The 15,678-nt window shown below is 41.6% G+C and overlaps 1 protein-coding gene across 2 annotated transcripts in view; it reads right to left on the reverse strand.

Moving 5' to 3' along the window:
• Nucleotides 1–15,678, reverse strand: part of ANO6 (anoctamin 6) — a 200,745-nt gene that overhangs the window by 148,662 nt on the left and 36,405 nt on the right. Inside the window, exon 2 of one of the 2 annotated variants that reach the window (XM_079938006.1) lies at nucleotides 12,306–12,365. The exons of the other annotated variant lie outside the window; for it this stretch is intronic. Coding sequence (XP_079794132.1) covers nucleotides 12,306–12,365 — 60 coding nt within the window. The remainder of the gene's footprint in view (nucleotides 1–12,305; nucleotides 12,366–15,678) is intronic. 2 annotated transcript variants of the gene reach the window in all.

Genomic DNA, 15,678 nt, shown 5'->3' on the forward strand with positions numbered 1-15,678 from the left:
TTACAGTCTACCAGGGGACAGAGGCAATAAACAAATACTCATATACCAATTTCAGGTGGGGAGAAATGCGTTGAAAACACATAAAGCACGTGAAGGGGATAGAGTAACAGTGATATTTTAGATGAGGGCCAGCTCAGAGGGGGTGGCATTTGAGGGAGATCTAAATGAAGTGCAGGAACGGGAATCCTAGACAGGAAGGGGTTGGGAGGTGAGAAGAGATGGAGAGGAAGATATGGACAATATTCTTGGCGTGGGGGGCAGCATGTCAGGGCACAGACAGAGGCCGGTATGTCTGGGGCACCTCAAGAGATAGGCAGGGTGGGAAGAGATGGGGACAGAGAGTTAGCAAGGACCTTAAGTCCAACAGAGCTGAGAGTTTGAACTGTATACTGTTTGTAGGGAGTCCACTGCAGGTCGTACAAAAGTCTAACACAGAAGGATCACTGTGACTGTTGTATGAACTTGGAGCAAGGGGTACATAGCAGAGGCTCACTTGGGAAGTGGCTGCAGAAGTCCCAGAAGCCTTGGTGGTGGCCTGGGCTTGGATTTAGGCGTGGGGGTGGGAGATTAGGAGCACTTGGATTTGGGATGGATGCTAATGGCTCGAATATGAGGTGGGAGAGAAAGACAGGGATCAAGGAGGACTCCAGGTTCGTGGCTGAGCAACTGGGTAGAGTCGTTGCTGAGATGAGAAGCAATGGAAGAAGTGCAGGGTTAGAAAAGAAATCAAGACTTGGGTTTTGGACCTGTTAAGTCTGAGATATCTATTAGACAACCAAGTAACGAGATAAAACAGGCAGCTAGCTGGAAAGCAAGGGAGAGACGGGGACTAGAGGTAAGCATATGAAATCATCAACATGCAGACTGGAAAATGAAGGAAATGAAGGCGAGCACCTATGGAGTACATTAAGATGGGGAAGAGGTCAGAGAACAAAGGCCTTGGCGCTGCAAAGTTTAGGGGCCAGGAATGGGGAGAGACGGATCCAGCAGAGGAGACAGAAAAAACAAGTGAGTTGTGAACAGAATCAAGATGCAGGAGCATCACAGAAGCCAAGGAAAGAAAGAATTTCAGGAAGGAGGGAGTGGTCGACCATGTCCTGGGCTGCTGAGATAAGCGCTGGCTCCAAAAGAAAGTGCTGGGGCTTCTGTGACTCATGATGAATGAAAAATGCTCTGAGATAACATTCCTTCCCCATAAGTGTACTCAGACTACATAGTTTTCTGGACTAGGAACATTCAATTCATCTAGAATACCAAGGATCTGTTTCCATGAATGCCTCATCACATGGCAAGCCCTCCTTCAGGATTCTCCCAGCCAGCAACCCAGGAGATCCCTGTGTCTGTGAAATGGCAACAGCTCAAAAATGGGGAAGCAGACAGTGCTCAGAGCAGAGCCAAGAGAATCAGATATGCTAGAGCAGGACAGAACTCTTCTACAGGTTTCTGCATTGTTCTAACTCACAGCCTGTAAGAGGAAAATTAACAAAATTATTCCTCCCATCTCACATGCTAACCGAAACTGTAGAATAGCTGCATTTTCGGCAATTCTGATATTGTTTCTAACCCCTTTTTTTCCCCACTATGTTTTGTTCATCTTGCAGTTCCTGACTTTTAAAATCAGATTTATTGAAGTGTAACTTATATACAGTAAAACTGGACCCTTTCTAAGCTGGATGCATTTTGATGAACATAAACAGTCACGTAACCTCCGCCACAATAAACACAAGAGAGCATTTCCATCACCTCAGAAAGTTTCCTTTTGCCCTTCTGCAGTCAATCTCCTCTGCTCTTCAATGATCTGTCCTCAGCAAGCAAGGATCTAATTTGTGTGATTTACAGTTTTGCCTTTATAGAACGTCACATAATTGGAATCAAAAAGGATGCAGGCTTTTATGTCTGGATTTCTCACCTGGCACAATGCTTTTGAAACTTAGCCGTGTTGTTGCCCCTATCAGAATTTTGTTCTTTTTTGCTACTGAATAGTATTCCACAGTGTGGATGTACCACAGTTTATCCATTCACCAGTTGATGGACATTTGTTTCCAGGTTTGAGCTATTATGAATAAAACTTTCTATGAACTTTTGTTAAAATGTCTTATGTGGACACAGGTTTTCATTTCTCTTGGGGCAGTACCCAGAAGTGGGATTGCTGGGCCATGTAGCACCTAGCTTTTACTAAGAATAGCTAAATACTTCCTGAGCACTAACTTTGCAACATGCAAAGTTCTAAGCTCTTACAGGCCTGATATTATACACTTCTTAAAACAGCAATCAAGTTATTACTGTTCTTTTTTACTTACGAGGAAATTAAGGCACAAAGAGGTTAGGTCACTTGCCCGCCATAACACAGCTAGTGTGTAGCAGAGCCAGGATTCTCAAATTCAGGGATTGCAGGGCAAAGCACAAACTATCAACTATTTTGCTTTGCTGCCTCCCTCAAGTCAAAGGCATGATGTCTGAGAGAGATCACAAAATTCTGACACTATATGGCTTGTGGCCAAACATAGCCACTGCTGACTATTCCTTTCCTCCCTTTAAAATCATGACAATGAATACACTGGAACTCTGAGGGTCACTGTAATAACAACATGTCATTTTAAAGTCAGAACTTTATAGGATAATGTTGGGAAATGCTTTTAACTGTGTCACAGAAGTTTGTAAATATTAACTTATTGGTGTTTAATAACAACTCTAGGGGGCTTCCCGGGTGGCGCAGTGGTTAAGAATCCGTCTGCCAGTGCAGGGGACACGGGTTCGTGCCCTGGTCCGGGAAGATACAACATGCCATGGAGCAACTAAGCCCCTGCGCCACAACTACTGATCCTGCGCTCTAGAGCCCACGAGGCACAACTACTGAAGCCCGTATGTCACAACTACTGAAGCCCGTGCGCCTAGAGCCTGTGCGCTGCAACGAGAAGCCACCACAATGAGAAGCCTGCGCACCACAAGGAAGAGTAGCCCCCACTTGCCGCAACTAGAGAAAGCCCGCGCACAGCAACGAAGACCCAACGCAGCCAAAAATAAATAAATTAATTAATTAATTAAATCTATTAAAAAAAAAAAAAACTCTAGGGGAAGCTAAAGTCAGCCCTCCTCTTCCACCAGCATGGCAAATACTCAGAGTTAATAACAAGGCTCTTTTGGAGACGCCTCCACCCTCATGACATGAAAGGCCATGTCAGGGGAAAAATACAAGGACTCTGGAATCAGATCTGTTTTCAAATTTCAGCTCTGCTTCCTAGTGGACAGGTGCGTACAGACCTCCTCACATGCAAAAACTGCTGTGAATAATTCCTAATTTGCAGCACAGCCATAAAGATTCGACAGCACAGCATGGGTGAAAACACTGAACATGGTGTCTTACATATTTAATAAACCCTTCCTTTCCCTCCTTCTTCGTGTCTTCCAGAATGTACTGTTGAGCCTCCGAAATTAGTGAGATAGAAGTTGGTTACTTAGCAAAAACCTTTATTGGTTTAACTTTTCATCCAAGTAGCAGCAAAGGAGAGACTGGAAAGTGGTTCTTTAAAATTTCTCATCTTAAAAAAAAAGTTATGCAAACTTTGCATTTTATTCACGATATAATGAAATTATTTTAATATAAAAATGTTGTATATTTACCTCCAGCTAAGTAACTTAGCTTTCTCTGGAAAATTTTAAGGATATTTGTTTTGGGAAGATTTCCCCTGATAAATGGCGGCTTTATTTACATCCTGCCACACTGCCACTTACCTGGGATGCGAAGACTCCCAATTATAAAGCATGAACCCACAAAGTCTTACTAAGACTTCAAAAAGATCTCACGCACTTGGGTCATTATTGGCTACTGTCTGCAATCTCTTTACATCATTTTAACATCTATCCTACAATGCAGCCCAGTTTGCAGTCTTGGCTCCAAAAACTTATAACTCTGAATTCTCCAAATGAGAAAAACAGCTACTTTCTGTTACCCCTTTGTGCAGCCTCCTGGCTACCTGTAAGGTAAAGAGATACTGGTTGTAATCTGCTTTCTGAGACAAATCTCTGTAACGGCTACAATAGTAAACATAAATACTGCAAATCTGGAAACATTTTTCAAATAACAAGAAGACACGGGACAAGCATGACCTTAAGTAAACTGAGATGACAGAGGAGTGATAGTTTTTTGTTGTTGTTGTTTTTTATTTTTGTTACATATATATTTTTTTCAGATTATTTTTCATTATGGGTTATTATAAGATATTGAATATAGTTCCCTGTGTTATACAGGAAATCCTTCTTGCTTATCTATTTTATGTATAGTAGTGTGTATCTGTTAATCCCATACTCTTAATTTATCCCTCCCCATTCCCTTTGCCCATTGGTAACCATAAGTTTGTTTTCTATGTCTGTGAGTCTTTTTCTATTTTGTATATAAATTCATTTGTATTATTTTTAGATTGACATATAAGTAATATATAATATTTGCTTTCTCTGCCTACTTACTTTGCTTAGTATGATATTCTCTAGGTCTATCCATGTTGCTGCAAATAGCAATATTTTATCCTTTTTTATGGTTGAGTAGTATTCCTGTGTGTGTGTGTGTGTGTGTGTGTGTGTGTGTGTGTGTGTGTACCACATCTTCTTAAGCCAATCATCCGTTGAGGGCACTTGGATTGTTTCCATGTCTTGGCTACTGTAAATAGTGCTGCGAAGAACATTGGGGTTCAAGTATCTTTTCAAATTAGAGTTTTCGTCTTTTCTGTATATATGCACAGGAATGGGATTTCTGGATCATATGGTAGCTCTATTTTTAGTTTTTTAAGGAAATTCCATACTGTTCTCCATAGTGGCTGTACCAATCTACATTCCCACTAACAGTGTAAGAGGGTTCTCTTTTCTCCACACTCTCTCCAGCATTTACCATTTGTAGACTTTTTGATGATGGCTGCTCTGACTGGTGTGAGGTGATACCTCACTGTGGTTTTGATTTGCACTTCTCTCATAAATAGTGATGCTGAGCATCTTTTCATATGCCTGCTGGCCATCTGTGTATCTTCTTTGGAGAAATGTCTATGTAGGTCTTCTGCCCATTTTTTGATTGGGTTAGCATTTGTTTTTGGGTTTTTTTGTATTTAGTTATATGAGCTGTTTGTACATTTTAAATATTAACCCCTTGTTGGTCACATCCTTTGCAAATATTTTCTCCCATTTCAGAGGTTGTCTTTTTGTTTTGTTGATGGTTTCCTTTGCTATGCAAAAGCTTTTTAAGTTTGATTAGGTCACATCTGTTGATTTTTGCTCTTCTTTTGTCTTGGGAGACTGATCTAAGAAAATATTGCTATGATTTATATCCAAGAGTGTTTCACTTATGTTCTCTTCTAGGAGTTTTATGGTATCATATCTTATATTTAGGTCTTTAAACCATTTTGAGTTTATTTTTGTAATATGGTGTGAGGGAGTGTTCTAATTTCACTGATTTGCATGTAGCTGTCCAGCTTTCCCAACAACACTTGCTGAAGAGATTGTCTTTTCTCCAATGTATATCCTTGCCACCTTTGGTGTAGATTAATTGACTGTGGGCGTGTGGGTTTATTTATGGGCTCTCTATTCTGTTCCATTGATTTTCATGTGTGTTTCTGTGCCAATACCACACTGTTTTGATTACTGTAGCTTTGTAGTACTGTCTAAAGTCTGGGGCGGGGGGTGTTATGCCTCCAGCTTTGTTCTTTTTCTTCAGTATTGCTTTGGCAATTCTGGGTCATTTGTGGTTCCATATAAATTTTAGAATTATTTGTTCTAGGTCTGTGAAAAATGTCATGGGATTTTAATAGGAATCACATTAAATCTGTAGATTGCTGTGGGTAGTATGGCCATTTTAACAATGTTAAATCTTCCAATCCAAGAGCATGGGATACCTTTCCATTTCTTTGAATCACCTTCAGCTTCCTTTATCAATGTTTCATAGTTTTCAGCGTATAGGTCTTTCACCTCCTTGGTTAAGTTTATTCACAGTTTTTTGTTGTTTTTTTCCCCAGTGTGATTTTAAATGGGATCATTTTTTCACTTTCTCTTTCTGATATTTTGTAAGTGTAAAGAAATGCAACAGATTTCTGTATATTAACCTTGTATCCTGCTACCCTGCTGAATTCATTTATCAGTTCTAATAGGTTTTGTGTGGCATCTTTAGGCTTCTCTATATAGAGTATCACGTCATCTGCAAATAATGATTTTACCTCTTCTCTGCCAATCTGGATACCTTTTATTTCTTTTGCTTGTCTGATTGCTGTGGCTAGTACTTCCAATACTATGTTAAATAGAAAGGGTGAGAGTGCGCATCGTTGTCTTGTTCCTGAATTTGGGAGAAAGGCTTTCAGCTTCCACTATTATGTATTATGTTGGCTGTGGGTTTGTCATAAATGACTTTTACTATGTTGAGATATGTTCCCTCTGTACCCACTTTGGTGAGAATTTTTATCATGAAGGGATGGTGAATTTTATCAAATGCTTTTTTTGCATCTATTGAGATGATCATACGATTTTTGACTTTTCTCTTGTTAATGTGGTATACCACATTGATTGATTCGTGTATGCTGAACCATCCTTGCTACCCTGGAATGAATCCAACTTGATCATGATGTATGATCCTTTTTACGCATTACTGCATTCAGTTTGGTAATATTTTGTTGGGGATTTTTACATCGATATTCATCAAAGATATTGGCCTGTAATTTTCTTTTTTTGTAATGTCTTTGTCTGGCTTTGGTATCAGGGTGATAGTGGTTTCACAGATGAATTTGGCAGTGTTCTCTCCTTTTTAATCTTTTGGAATAGTCTGAGAAGGACTGGGATAAGTTCTTCTTTGTATGTTTGGTAGAATTCCTCAGTGAAGTCTTTCAGTCCTGTACTTTTGTTTGCAGGGAGTTTTTGGGTTTTTTTTTAATTACAGATTCTATTTCACTTCTAGTGATTGGTCTGTTCAAATTATGTGTTTCTTCTTGACTCAATTTTGACAGGCTATATATTTCTAGAAACTTGTCCCTTTCTTCTAGGTTGTCCAATTTGTTCATAGTATTTTCTTATTATTTTTTGTATTTCTGTGGTATTTGTTTTTATTTCTCCTCTTTCATTTCTTATTTTATTTGGGTCCTCTCTCTTTTCTTCTTGGTGATCCTGGCTAGAGGTTTGTTGATTTTGTTTATTTTTCAAAAAACCAGCTCTTGGTTTTATTGATTTTTCTATTGTTTTCTTGATCTCTGTTTTATTTATTTCCTCTCTGATCTTTATTATTTCCTTCCTTCTGCTAACTTTGGGTTTTGTTTGTTCTTCTTTTTCTAGTTCTTTTAGGTGGTAGGTTAGGCTGTTTGAGATTCTTCTTATTTCTTAAGGAAGGCCTGTATTGCTAATGAATGTCACTCTTAGAACTGCTTTTGCTGCATCCTATAGATTTTGTAAGGTTGTGTTTTCATTGCCATTTCTCTTGAAGTATTTTCTGATTCCCTCTTTAATTTCATTGTTGACCCACTGGATTTTTTGTAACATGTTATTTTTTTTTTTTTTGTAACATGTTATTTAGTCTCCATGTGATCATTTTTGTCGTGTTTTTTTTTATTATTTATTTATTTATTTATTTGGCTGTGTTAGTTCTTCGCATCTGTGCGAGGGCTTTCTCCAGTTGTGGCGAGCGGGGGCCACTCTTCATCACGGTGCACGGGCCTCTCACTGTCGCGGCCTCTCTTGTTGCAGAGCACAGGCTCCAGACGCGCAGGCTCAGTAGTTGTGGCTCATGGGCCCAGCCGCTCCGTGGCATGTGGGATCCTCCCAGACCAGGGCTTGAACCCGTGTTCCCTGCATTGGCAGGCAGACTCTCAACCACTGCGCCACCAGGGAAGCCCCTCGTGTTTTTATTTCTATGGTTGATTTCTAGTTTCATTCTGTTGTGGTCAGAAAAGATGCTTGAAATAATTTCTATCTTCTTAAATTTGTTGAGGCTTATTTTGTGCCCTAGTGTGTGGTCCATCCTAGACAATGTTTCATGTGCATTTGAAAAGAATGTGTATTCTGGGTTTGGGGGATGTAGTGCCCTGTAAATATCAAGTAAGTTCAATTGTTCCATGGTATCATTTAATGTCTCTGTTGCCGTATTGATTTTGTCTTAGAGATCTGTCCATTGATGTCAGAGGGGTATTAAAAGTCTCCAACTATAATTGTATTCCTGTCAATTTCTCCCTCTATGTCTGTTAGTATTTGTTTTATATATTTAGGTGCTCCCATATTGGGTACATGTGTTAACAAGTGTAATATCCTCTTCTTGTATTGACCCCTTTATCATTATACAGTGTCCTTCTTTGTCTTTATGAACTTTGTTTTAAAGTCTACTTTGTCTGATATGAGTATTGCTACCCCTGCTTTCTTGTAGTTTCTATTTGCATGAAGTATCTTTTTCCAACCCCTCACTTCCAATCTATATGTGTCTTTCAGCCTAAACTGAGTCTCTTGTAGGGCAGTATATTATTGGTTCCTTTCTGTTCTTTTTCTTAAATCCAATCGGCCACTCTAGTTTTTTAGTTTGGAGCATTTAGTTCATTTAAAGTAATTCTTGATAAGTATGTATTTATTGCCATTTTAAACCTTGTTTCCAGTTGATTTTATAGTTCTTCTTATTAATTTCTTGTCCTTTTTGTTTTTCCTTTTGTGGTTTGATGGTTTTCTCTTGTATTATGCTTGAGTTCCTTTGTTTTTGGTTTTTGTGAATCTGTTGTATAATTTTGATTTTTGGTTACCCTGGTTTTTAAGTATGTTGACCCATAACTATATCTACTGGCTTTAGACTAATAGTCATACAAGTTCAAACACATTCTAAAAGATCTACATCTTTTTACTCCCCTCCCCCACATTTTGTGATTTTGACGCCCTATTTTACATCTTCATGTTTATCCTTTTGCTATTAACTGTAGTTATAACTGCTTTCACAAAAATTATTTTATTGTTTTTTAATCTATGTACTGGCTTATTTAAGTAATCTTCAATCAGTTTATATATTTGCCTTTCTTATTGTGAGTCTCCCTTTCCTATAGATTCTTGACTCTTTTCTACTTAGAGAAGACCTTCCAATATTTCCTTTAGGTTAGGTTTAGTATTGCTGCATTCTTTTCGTTTTTGCTTGCCTGAGAAATTCTTTATCTCTCCTTCTATTCTAAATGATAATCTTCCTAGGCAGGGTATCCCAGGTTGTAAGTTTTTCCCTTTCAGGACTCTGAATATATCATTCCACTCCCTTCTGGCCTGCTAAGTTTCTGTAATTATCTGATAGCCTTATAGGGGTTCCCTCGTGACTGACTCTTTCTTTTCTCTTAGTGCTTTTAGAATCTTTAACTTTTGCCATTTTAATTATGATATGTCTTGGTGTGGGTCTGTTTGGTTCATCTTGTTTGGGACCTTCTGTGCTTCCTATACCTGGATATCTGTTTCCTTCTTTAGGTTTGGGAAGTTTTCAGCCACCATTTCTTCAAATACATTTTTTTTTTTTTTGCGGTACGCGGGCCTCTCACTGTTGTGGCCTCTCCCGTTGCAGAGCACAGGCTCCGGACGCACAGGCTCAGCGGCCATGGCTCATAGGCCCAGCCGCTCCGCGGCATGTGGGATCTTCCCGGACCGGGGCACGAACCCATGTCCCCTGCATCAGCAGGCGGACTCCCAACCACTGAGCCCCCAGGGAAGCCCTTCAAATACATTTTCAATCCCCTCCTCTCTTTCTTTTTCTTCTGGAACCTCTATTATGCATAAGTTGGCGTGTTTTATATTACCCTATAAATCTCATATGTTCCTTTCTTTTTTTTTTTTTTTATTTTTCTTTCTGTCCACTGTTCTGTCGGGTGATTTCCATTATTCTATCTACCAGATCACTTATTCATTCTTCTGTGTTATTTAGTCTGCTATTCATTGCTTTTAGATCAGTTTTTATCTTGGCAATCAAATTGTCTAATTTTGATTGCTTCCTAATTCTGGTTTCTAGTTACAGTGACCTGAATTTCTTTCTTAATTCCTTTAGCATTTTTATTACCTCCTTTTTGAACTCAGGGTCAAGTACACTGAGTTTGTTCTTTCAGGGGATTTCTCTTGTTCTTTTAATTGTGAGTAGTTCCTTTGCTTTTTCATTTACTTACATTTCTTATATTTACATTACTTACATTTCTCTGTCTCTATGAATTTAGGAGAAATAGTTATCTACTTTGTTCTTGAAGGGCTGTTTTTATGTGGGAGCATTCCTGTGCAGGCTGTGGGTCCAATATTTTTGGTGCTTGGGCTGTTTTTGGTATGAATGCCTGCCACATCTTTCCTCAGAGTATGCTGGACATTATCCCCTTGACAGGGGGTTGACTGCTGTTCTGATGTCCAGATCCTGCACTGGGTGTTGGGTGATGCCTCCTCTTTGCTCCATGGCTGTCACAGCCATGTCAGTGGTGAGGTCTGCTCCCCACTTATTGCAGTAGAAGTCCTGAGGGTCAGGTTCAATAAAGCTCCACTGTACTTAAGTATATGCTCTGCCCCCAAGGAGGTGAGCCCTGAAGCAAATGAGACCCATTGTGGTCATGGCAAGCCTATGTGCTACCCATGCAGGTGTCCAAGGTTTTGCCCAGAAGCAGCCCAAGGCCACATTCCTTTCTCTGTTGTATTCATCCCAGACCTAGTACTAAGCTGGTGGAGGAGGCCGGAGCATCGTGGCTGCAGGAATTGAGGTGGTTGTGCTGTGGCCTGGGACCTGTGCTGCCTCTGTGGCAGGCCTCTTCCTGGACCTGTCCACCCCAGATCCAGCTCCAAGCTGTGGTGTGAGGTGGGCTTAACTACAGCACTCCTGCTGAGAAAGGAACTGCTGCATAATCCTACTCAGGGGCTATCCACTGAGGACATGGGATTCTGTGATGCCACCAACCACCACGTGTGCACGCCAACAAAGTCCACTGCTGCCCAGATCTGGCCCCACTGTTGGAGGGCTGATAATGAGCTCAGATTTCAGCCCCACCCCAACCCTGTACATGCTCACAAGGCCTGCACCACCGGAGCCGTGCCCTGCTGTTAGCAAGCTGAAAGTGGGGTTCCGTTGGTGGACCCACGTCTCACCCTACATGCACTAACAATGGACCTCACTTCAGGCCCTCCAGCCTGTCTCCAAGCAGCTAGACCAAGTCCTCTCCCAAGGTCCCTTCACTGCAGTTTCAGCACTTTAGTACATACTAGCAGCCCTGCCCAGCGTGCATTTCAGGCTTGGAAGCGCAGCAAGGTGGTAGTAGTCAGCGTCAGGGCTGGTCTCTCTCTGCTCTGATTGCTAGCAAGCCAGCATGTACACATGCCTCATGAGCAGAGTCCAGGCCCCTCCAGCTCCCTATCTGTCCCAGTGGGCCTCCCAGCAGACAGGGGAGTTTCATACAGCAAGGGCCTGCCTGTGTGGACACTCCCTCCTTTACAGATCCCCCCAGGGGTGCTGGTCCCATCCTGATGACTTTTTTTTTTTTTTGTCCTACTCAGTTACATGGGATCTTTCTTTCAGCTTTGGTCATTTAAGAGATCTTCTGCCACTGTCTGGTTGGTTTTTTGTGAGAGTTGTTCTACGTGTAGATGTAATTTCTGATGTGCTTACATGGGGAGGTGAGTTCTACATCCTCCTACTCCGCCATCTTGATCTCCTCAATAGTTTTTTACTCAATTGAAAAGACGTTAACATATTAATCCTGAGAAGCCAAAGGATTTAATTCAGCTATGCTAGTGGATGTGGTTGCTCAGTTATATATGCATTATGATAAAGGAAATAATTTAGTCCTTAAAACATATTTTTATGAAATAGCATTTTCATTTTGTCTTAAGATAATGCCACATGCCCCCTTTCACTGACACCACACACACTTGTAAGTATGTTATTCGCAAGTCCCTGGATATTATAAATACCCTGAGCAACATGTAAAGTCACAGAAATCTTGCTTTCATTATTTTGTCATCAAAATCCCCTTGACAAACTTCCCCCCCCCCCCCCGCAACTCTCTCTCCTGGAAGGCAAGGGTGGGAGTTCCTTGTGTATGAGATCTTGACCCACAGCACAGTGGGCGGTCGACAGGTAACAATAACATTTGCTCTCAGAAGCTACTTTCAAAAGGAGTGGATTATTTTTAGCAATCCATGTGGGCTAATTGGTGAATAAAAGGTTAGGGAATTTCAATTCCACAAACATTATCTAGGTCCCCCATTACATGCCAGCAAGTTACTGAAAGGATATGGGCCTTGTCCTTCTAGAGCTGACAGTCCAAGGGGAAGGGGAAGGAGGGTGGTTCAAATATAAAGGAAGGACATCTTACCCAGGCCGGATGGGAGAGTGGCAGGAGCCATTAAAGGCCTCTTGGAGGCAGGAACACCACCTGAAGGATGAGGAGGCATCAATAAATACAACAAACAAATATAAGGGGGCCAGGTAGGCAGCAGAAAGACCAGTCAGAGGCATCAGACCTGAGTCCCAGACGTGCTTTTGCAACAACCAGGATCTGACCTTGAGCAAGCCATTTGACCTTTCTAGTTCTCCTTTTCCTTATCTATGATATGCGATGGTTAGATTATGTCAGTTGACCTTAATCCTTGCTGTGCATCAGAAATCATCTGGGATCTTTCTAAAAATCCTGGCTCCTTCCCCCCAAAGTGTGGTTTTAATTGGTGGGGCAGCAGCGTTTTGGGCAATAGCTTTCCAGGTGATGCTAGCCTGCAGCCCAGGCTGAGAACCACGGGCTGAGATGAGCTCTCAAGCCTATGGTTCTCAACCCTTAGGGCACAATAACATCCTCCCAGTGCAGGCTGCATTCCCAACAATTAGGCGAGACTCTCTGGGGAGGTGGGACCCAGGCATCGGTATTTTTGAAAGTTCCCAGGCTGATTCCGTGGTGCAGCCCAGATTGAGAACCACTGTTCTAGGCCCTCTCACGACTTCAGTTTCCTATATGGCCAGTGAAAGATGGGAAAAGGAAGGAAAGAGAAGCCAGTTTCTCCCAGAAGAATGAGAATTCTTATGTCAAATTAAAAAGAGAATTGAGTGCCAAAAGCCCCCGACAGAGTTGTAACACACAGTAGGGTTGATTTTGGACATGTGCATAATTCATGTTGATGCATGACAGGTAGAAAATGTCCACTCCAAAATGCTCTCAGCTCTAAATTCAAAACTCCAAGGACTACATCTATAAAGTGACTCCATGGTGTGTGCTCTGCAATACTTAGAATATGATTGGCATGGTTGACTGTAATATGAACATTATATTCCCTACCCCCAAGGTTACTTAAATCCACTTATTAGGCAATGGTGAACTAAACAAACAGTCATTAGAAACACTCCAGACTATCTTTTAAACCTGTTGCTAAATTATATTTTGCCTGCACCAAACTCATACACACAGCATGTCTACAAGCATCATGAAACCAAAGCCTCAGAAATATTTATGTTAATAAGAGCATAAGCCACCTCTGGGCCCTCACATGGGATTCTTCAGGGAAGTAAGGGCTCCTTAAGATGAGGGCTTTTCATTACTGTTATTTCTCACATCTGGGTAAATAAAGCACTGCCCACATGTGGTTAGAAATCCAAGGAGAAAATGAACTCTCCGGAGGTCTGGAAACGAAGAACACCTCTGATCGACTGCCTCATTTCCTGAAATGAGTCAGAAATGAAAGTAATTCTTCAGAAAAGAACATCTGCAGGGTGACGCAGCTTATAAAGTAACGCCAGATGATACCTGGCACTAAGAGGCTGGGCCTGGGGAAGGAGGAACGGCCTGGACAACAGGGCTGGGGCCCCTGCGCTGCACTTAATCTTGGAGCTGCTGCTGTTCGCTTAGAGGGTCTGCAAATCCAATGAGCGGCTGGGCGTCCTGGTCTCAGCTGTAAATCTTGATTAGCGGTAAGAATGCTCGCATGCCATTAGAAAGCTTGCCCCTCTCTGAAGGGTCGAAGCAGCCAGAAAGGATGCATATGTCGGTGTGGACAAGGAAACAGCAATGCTTACAAGAAAGACGATTTTGCTTAACTAGAAAGAGCCTATGCCTGCTGATTTGGAGAGCCTTTCTTCCTGAGGAGGAAGGACTGCTGTACAGAGATGACCTAAGGCCGCCCAGGGAGGCCCTTCCTTCACATTACGCAGGAAGGAGAGGTACTGGCATATGGTCAGGGACTGGAGGGCAAGAAAGACAAACACCTTTCACAACAACTCCTGTACGAACCAAGAGACAGGAAGGTGAAAAACAACGGCTGTCGTCACCAAAATCGGACGCCAGTTATTTCTATTAGGTGGCCCATTACTATTCTTTCCATAATGGGTATTAAAAAGAAATGCATCTCCATAATGCTGGTGGGGGGCTGAGGAGGCTGGAAACAATCTAAATGCCCATTAATAAGTGACTAGTTAAATTAAAATCTCGTACATACACAACGGAATACTATGTAGCCATTTAAAAGAAGGCCGGTCCAGAGCGTGTGCAGATCCAGAGATACGTATTTCGTAGGATACATGAAGACAGGAGGAAAAAAGGCCCCTGGACTCTGTTTAGAGCTAAACAGAGTATGTAAACGTGTATGTAAATGTATTTAAAGAAGCTGCCTTAGTGTAGGAGAAGGGGGCTAGGAGAGTGTCGTTCTTCCTTTTATACCCTCAATACAGTCTGAATTATCTTTTCAGGTACCTACCACCCCACTGCTGTTAAATAATAGGCCTTAACTAGGAAGGCTATTTTTGGCTTCTTCTTTGTACTAGTCTCTCTAGATATAATTTAAAACAAATGAATGTTATTTTAAATAGATATTATGGGCTGAACTATGTCTCCTCAAAATTCATATGTAGAAGCCCTAACTCCCGGTACCTCAGAATGTGACTATATTTGGAAACGGGCCTCTCCAGAGCTGATGAGTTAAAATGAGGCTGATAGAGTGGGCCCTAATCCAATCTGATTGGAGCCCTTAGAAGAAGAGGAAATATGGACACACAGAGAGACCTCAGGATGTTCACACACAGAGGAAAGACCATGTGAGGATGCAGCGGGAAGGTGGTGTCCACAAGCCAAGGAGAGAGGCCTCAGAAGAAACCAAATCTGTTGACACCCTGACCTTGGACTTCCAGGCTGCAGAACTGTGAGAAAATAAATTCTGTTGTTTAACCCTCCCAGTCTGGTATTTTACATGGAAGCCCTAGTACACTAACACAGTACAGGCATCCCTCATTTTACTGCACTTCACTTTACTGCACTTTGTGGACACTGTGTTTTCTACAAATTGAAGGCTTATGGCAACTCTGCATCGAGCAAGTCTATTGGCACCATTTTTCCAACAGCATTTGGTCACTTCATGTCTCTGTGTCACATTTTAGTAATTCTCACAATATTTTAAACTATTTCATTATTGTTATATTTGTTACGGTGATCGATGATCAGTCATCTTTGGTGTTACCACTGTAATTGTTTTGGGGCGCCACGAACTGCACCCACATAAGACAGCAAACTTAACTGATAAATATTGTGTGTGCTCTGACTGCTCCATCAACCAGCTGTTCCTTCTCCCCGGGCCTCCCTGCTCCCTGAGACACCACAATATTGAAACTAGGCCAGTTACTAAGTGAAAGGAAGAGTCAAGCAATGTGGCAAACGTCATTGCTGTTACGGTAAGAAAATGCCACAGCAGCCACCACCCTGATCAGTCAGCAGC

The sequence above is a fragment of the Stenella coeruleoalba genome (genome assembly GCF_951394435.1).
Source record: "Stenella coeruleoalba genome assembly, chromosome: 11".
Taxonomy (NCBI): domain Eukaryota; kingdom Metazoa; phylum Chordata; class Mammalia; order Artiodactyla; family Delphinidae; genus Stenella; species Stenella coeruleoalba.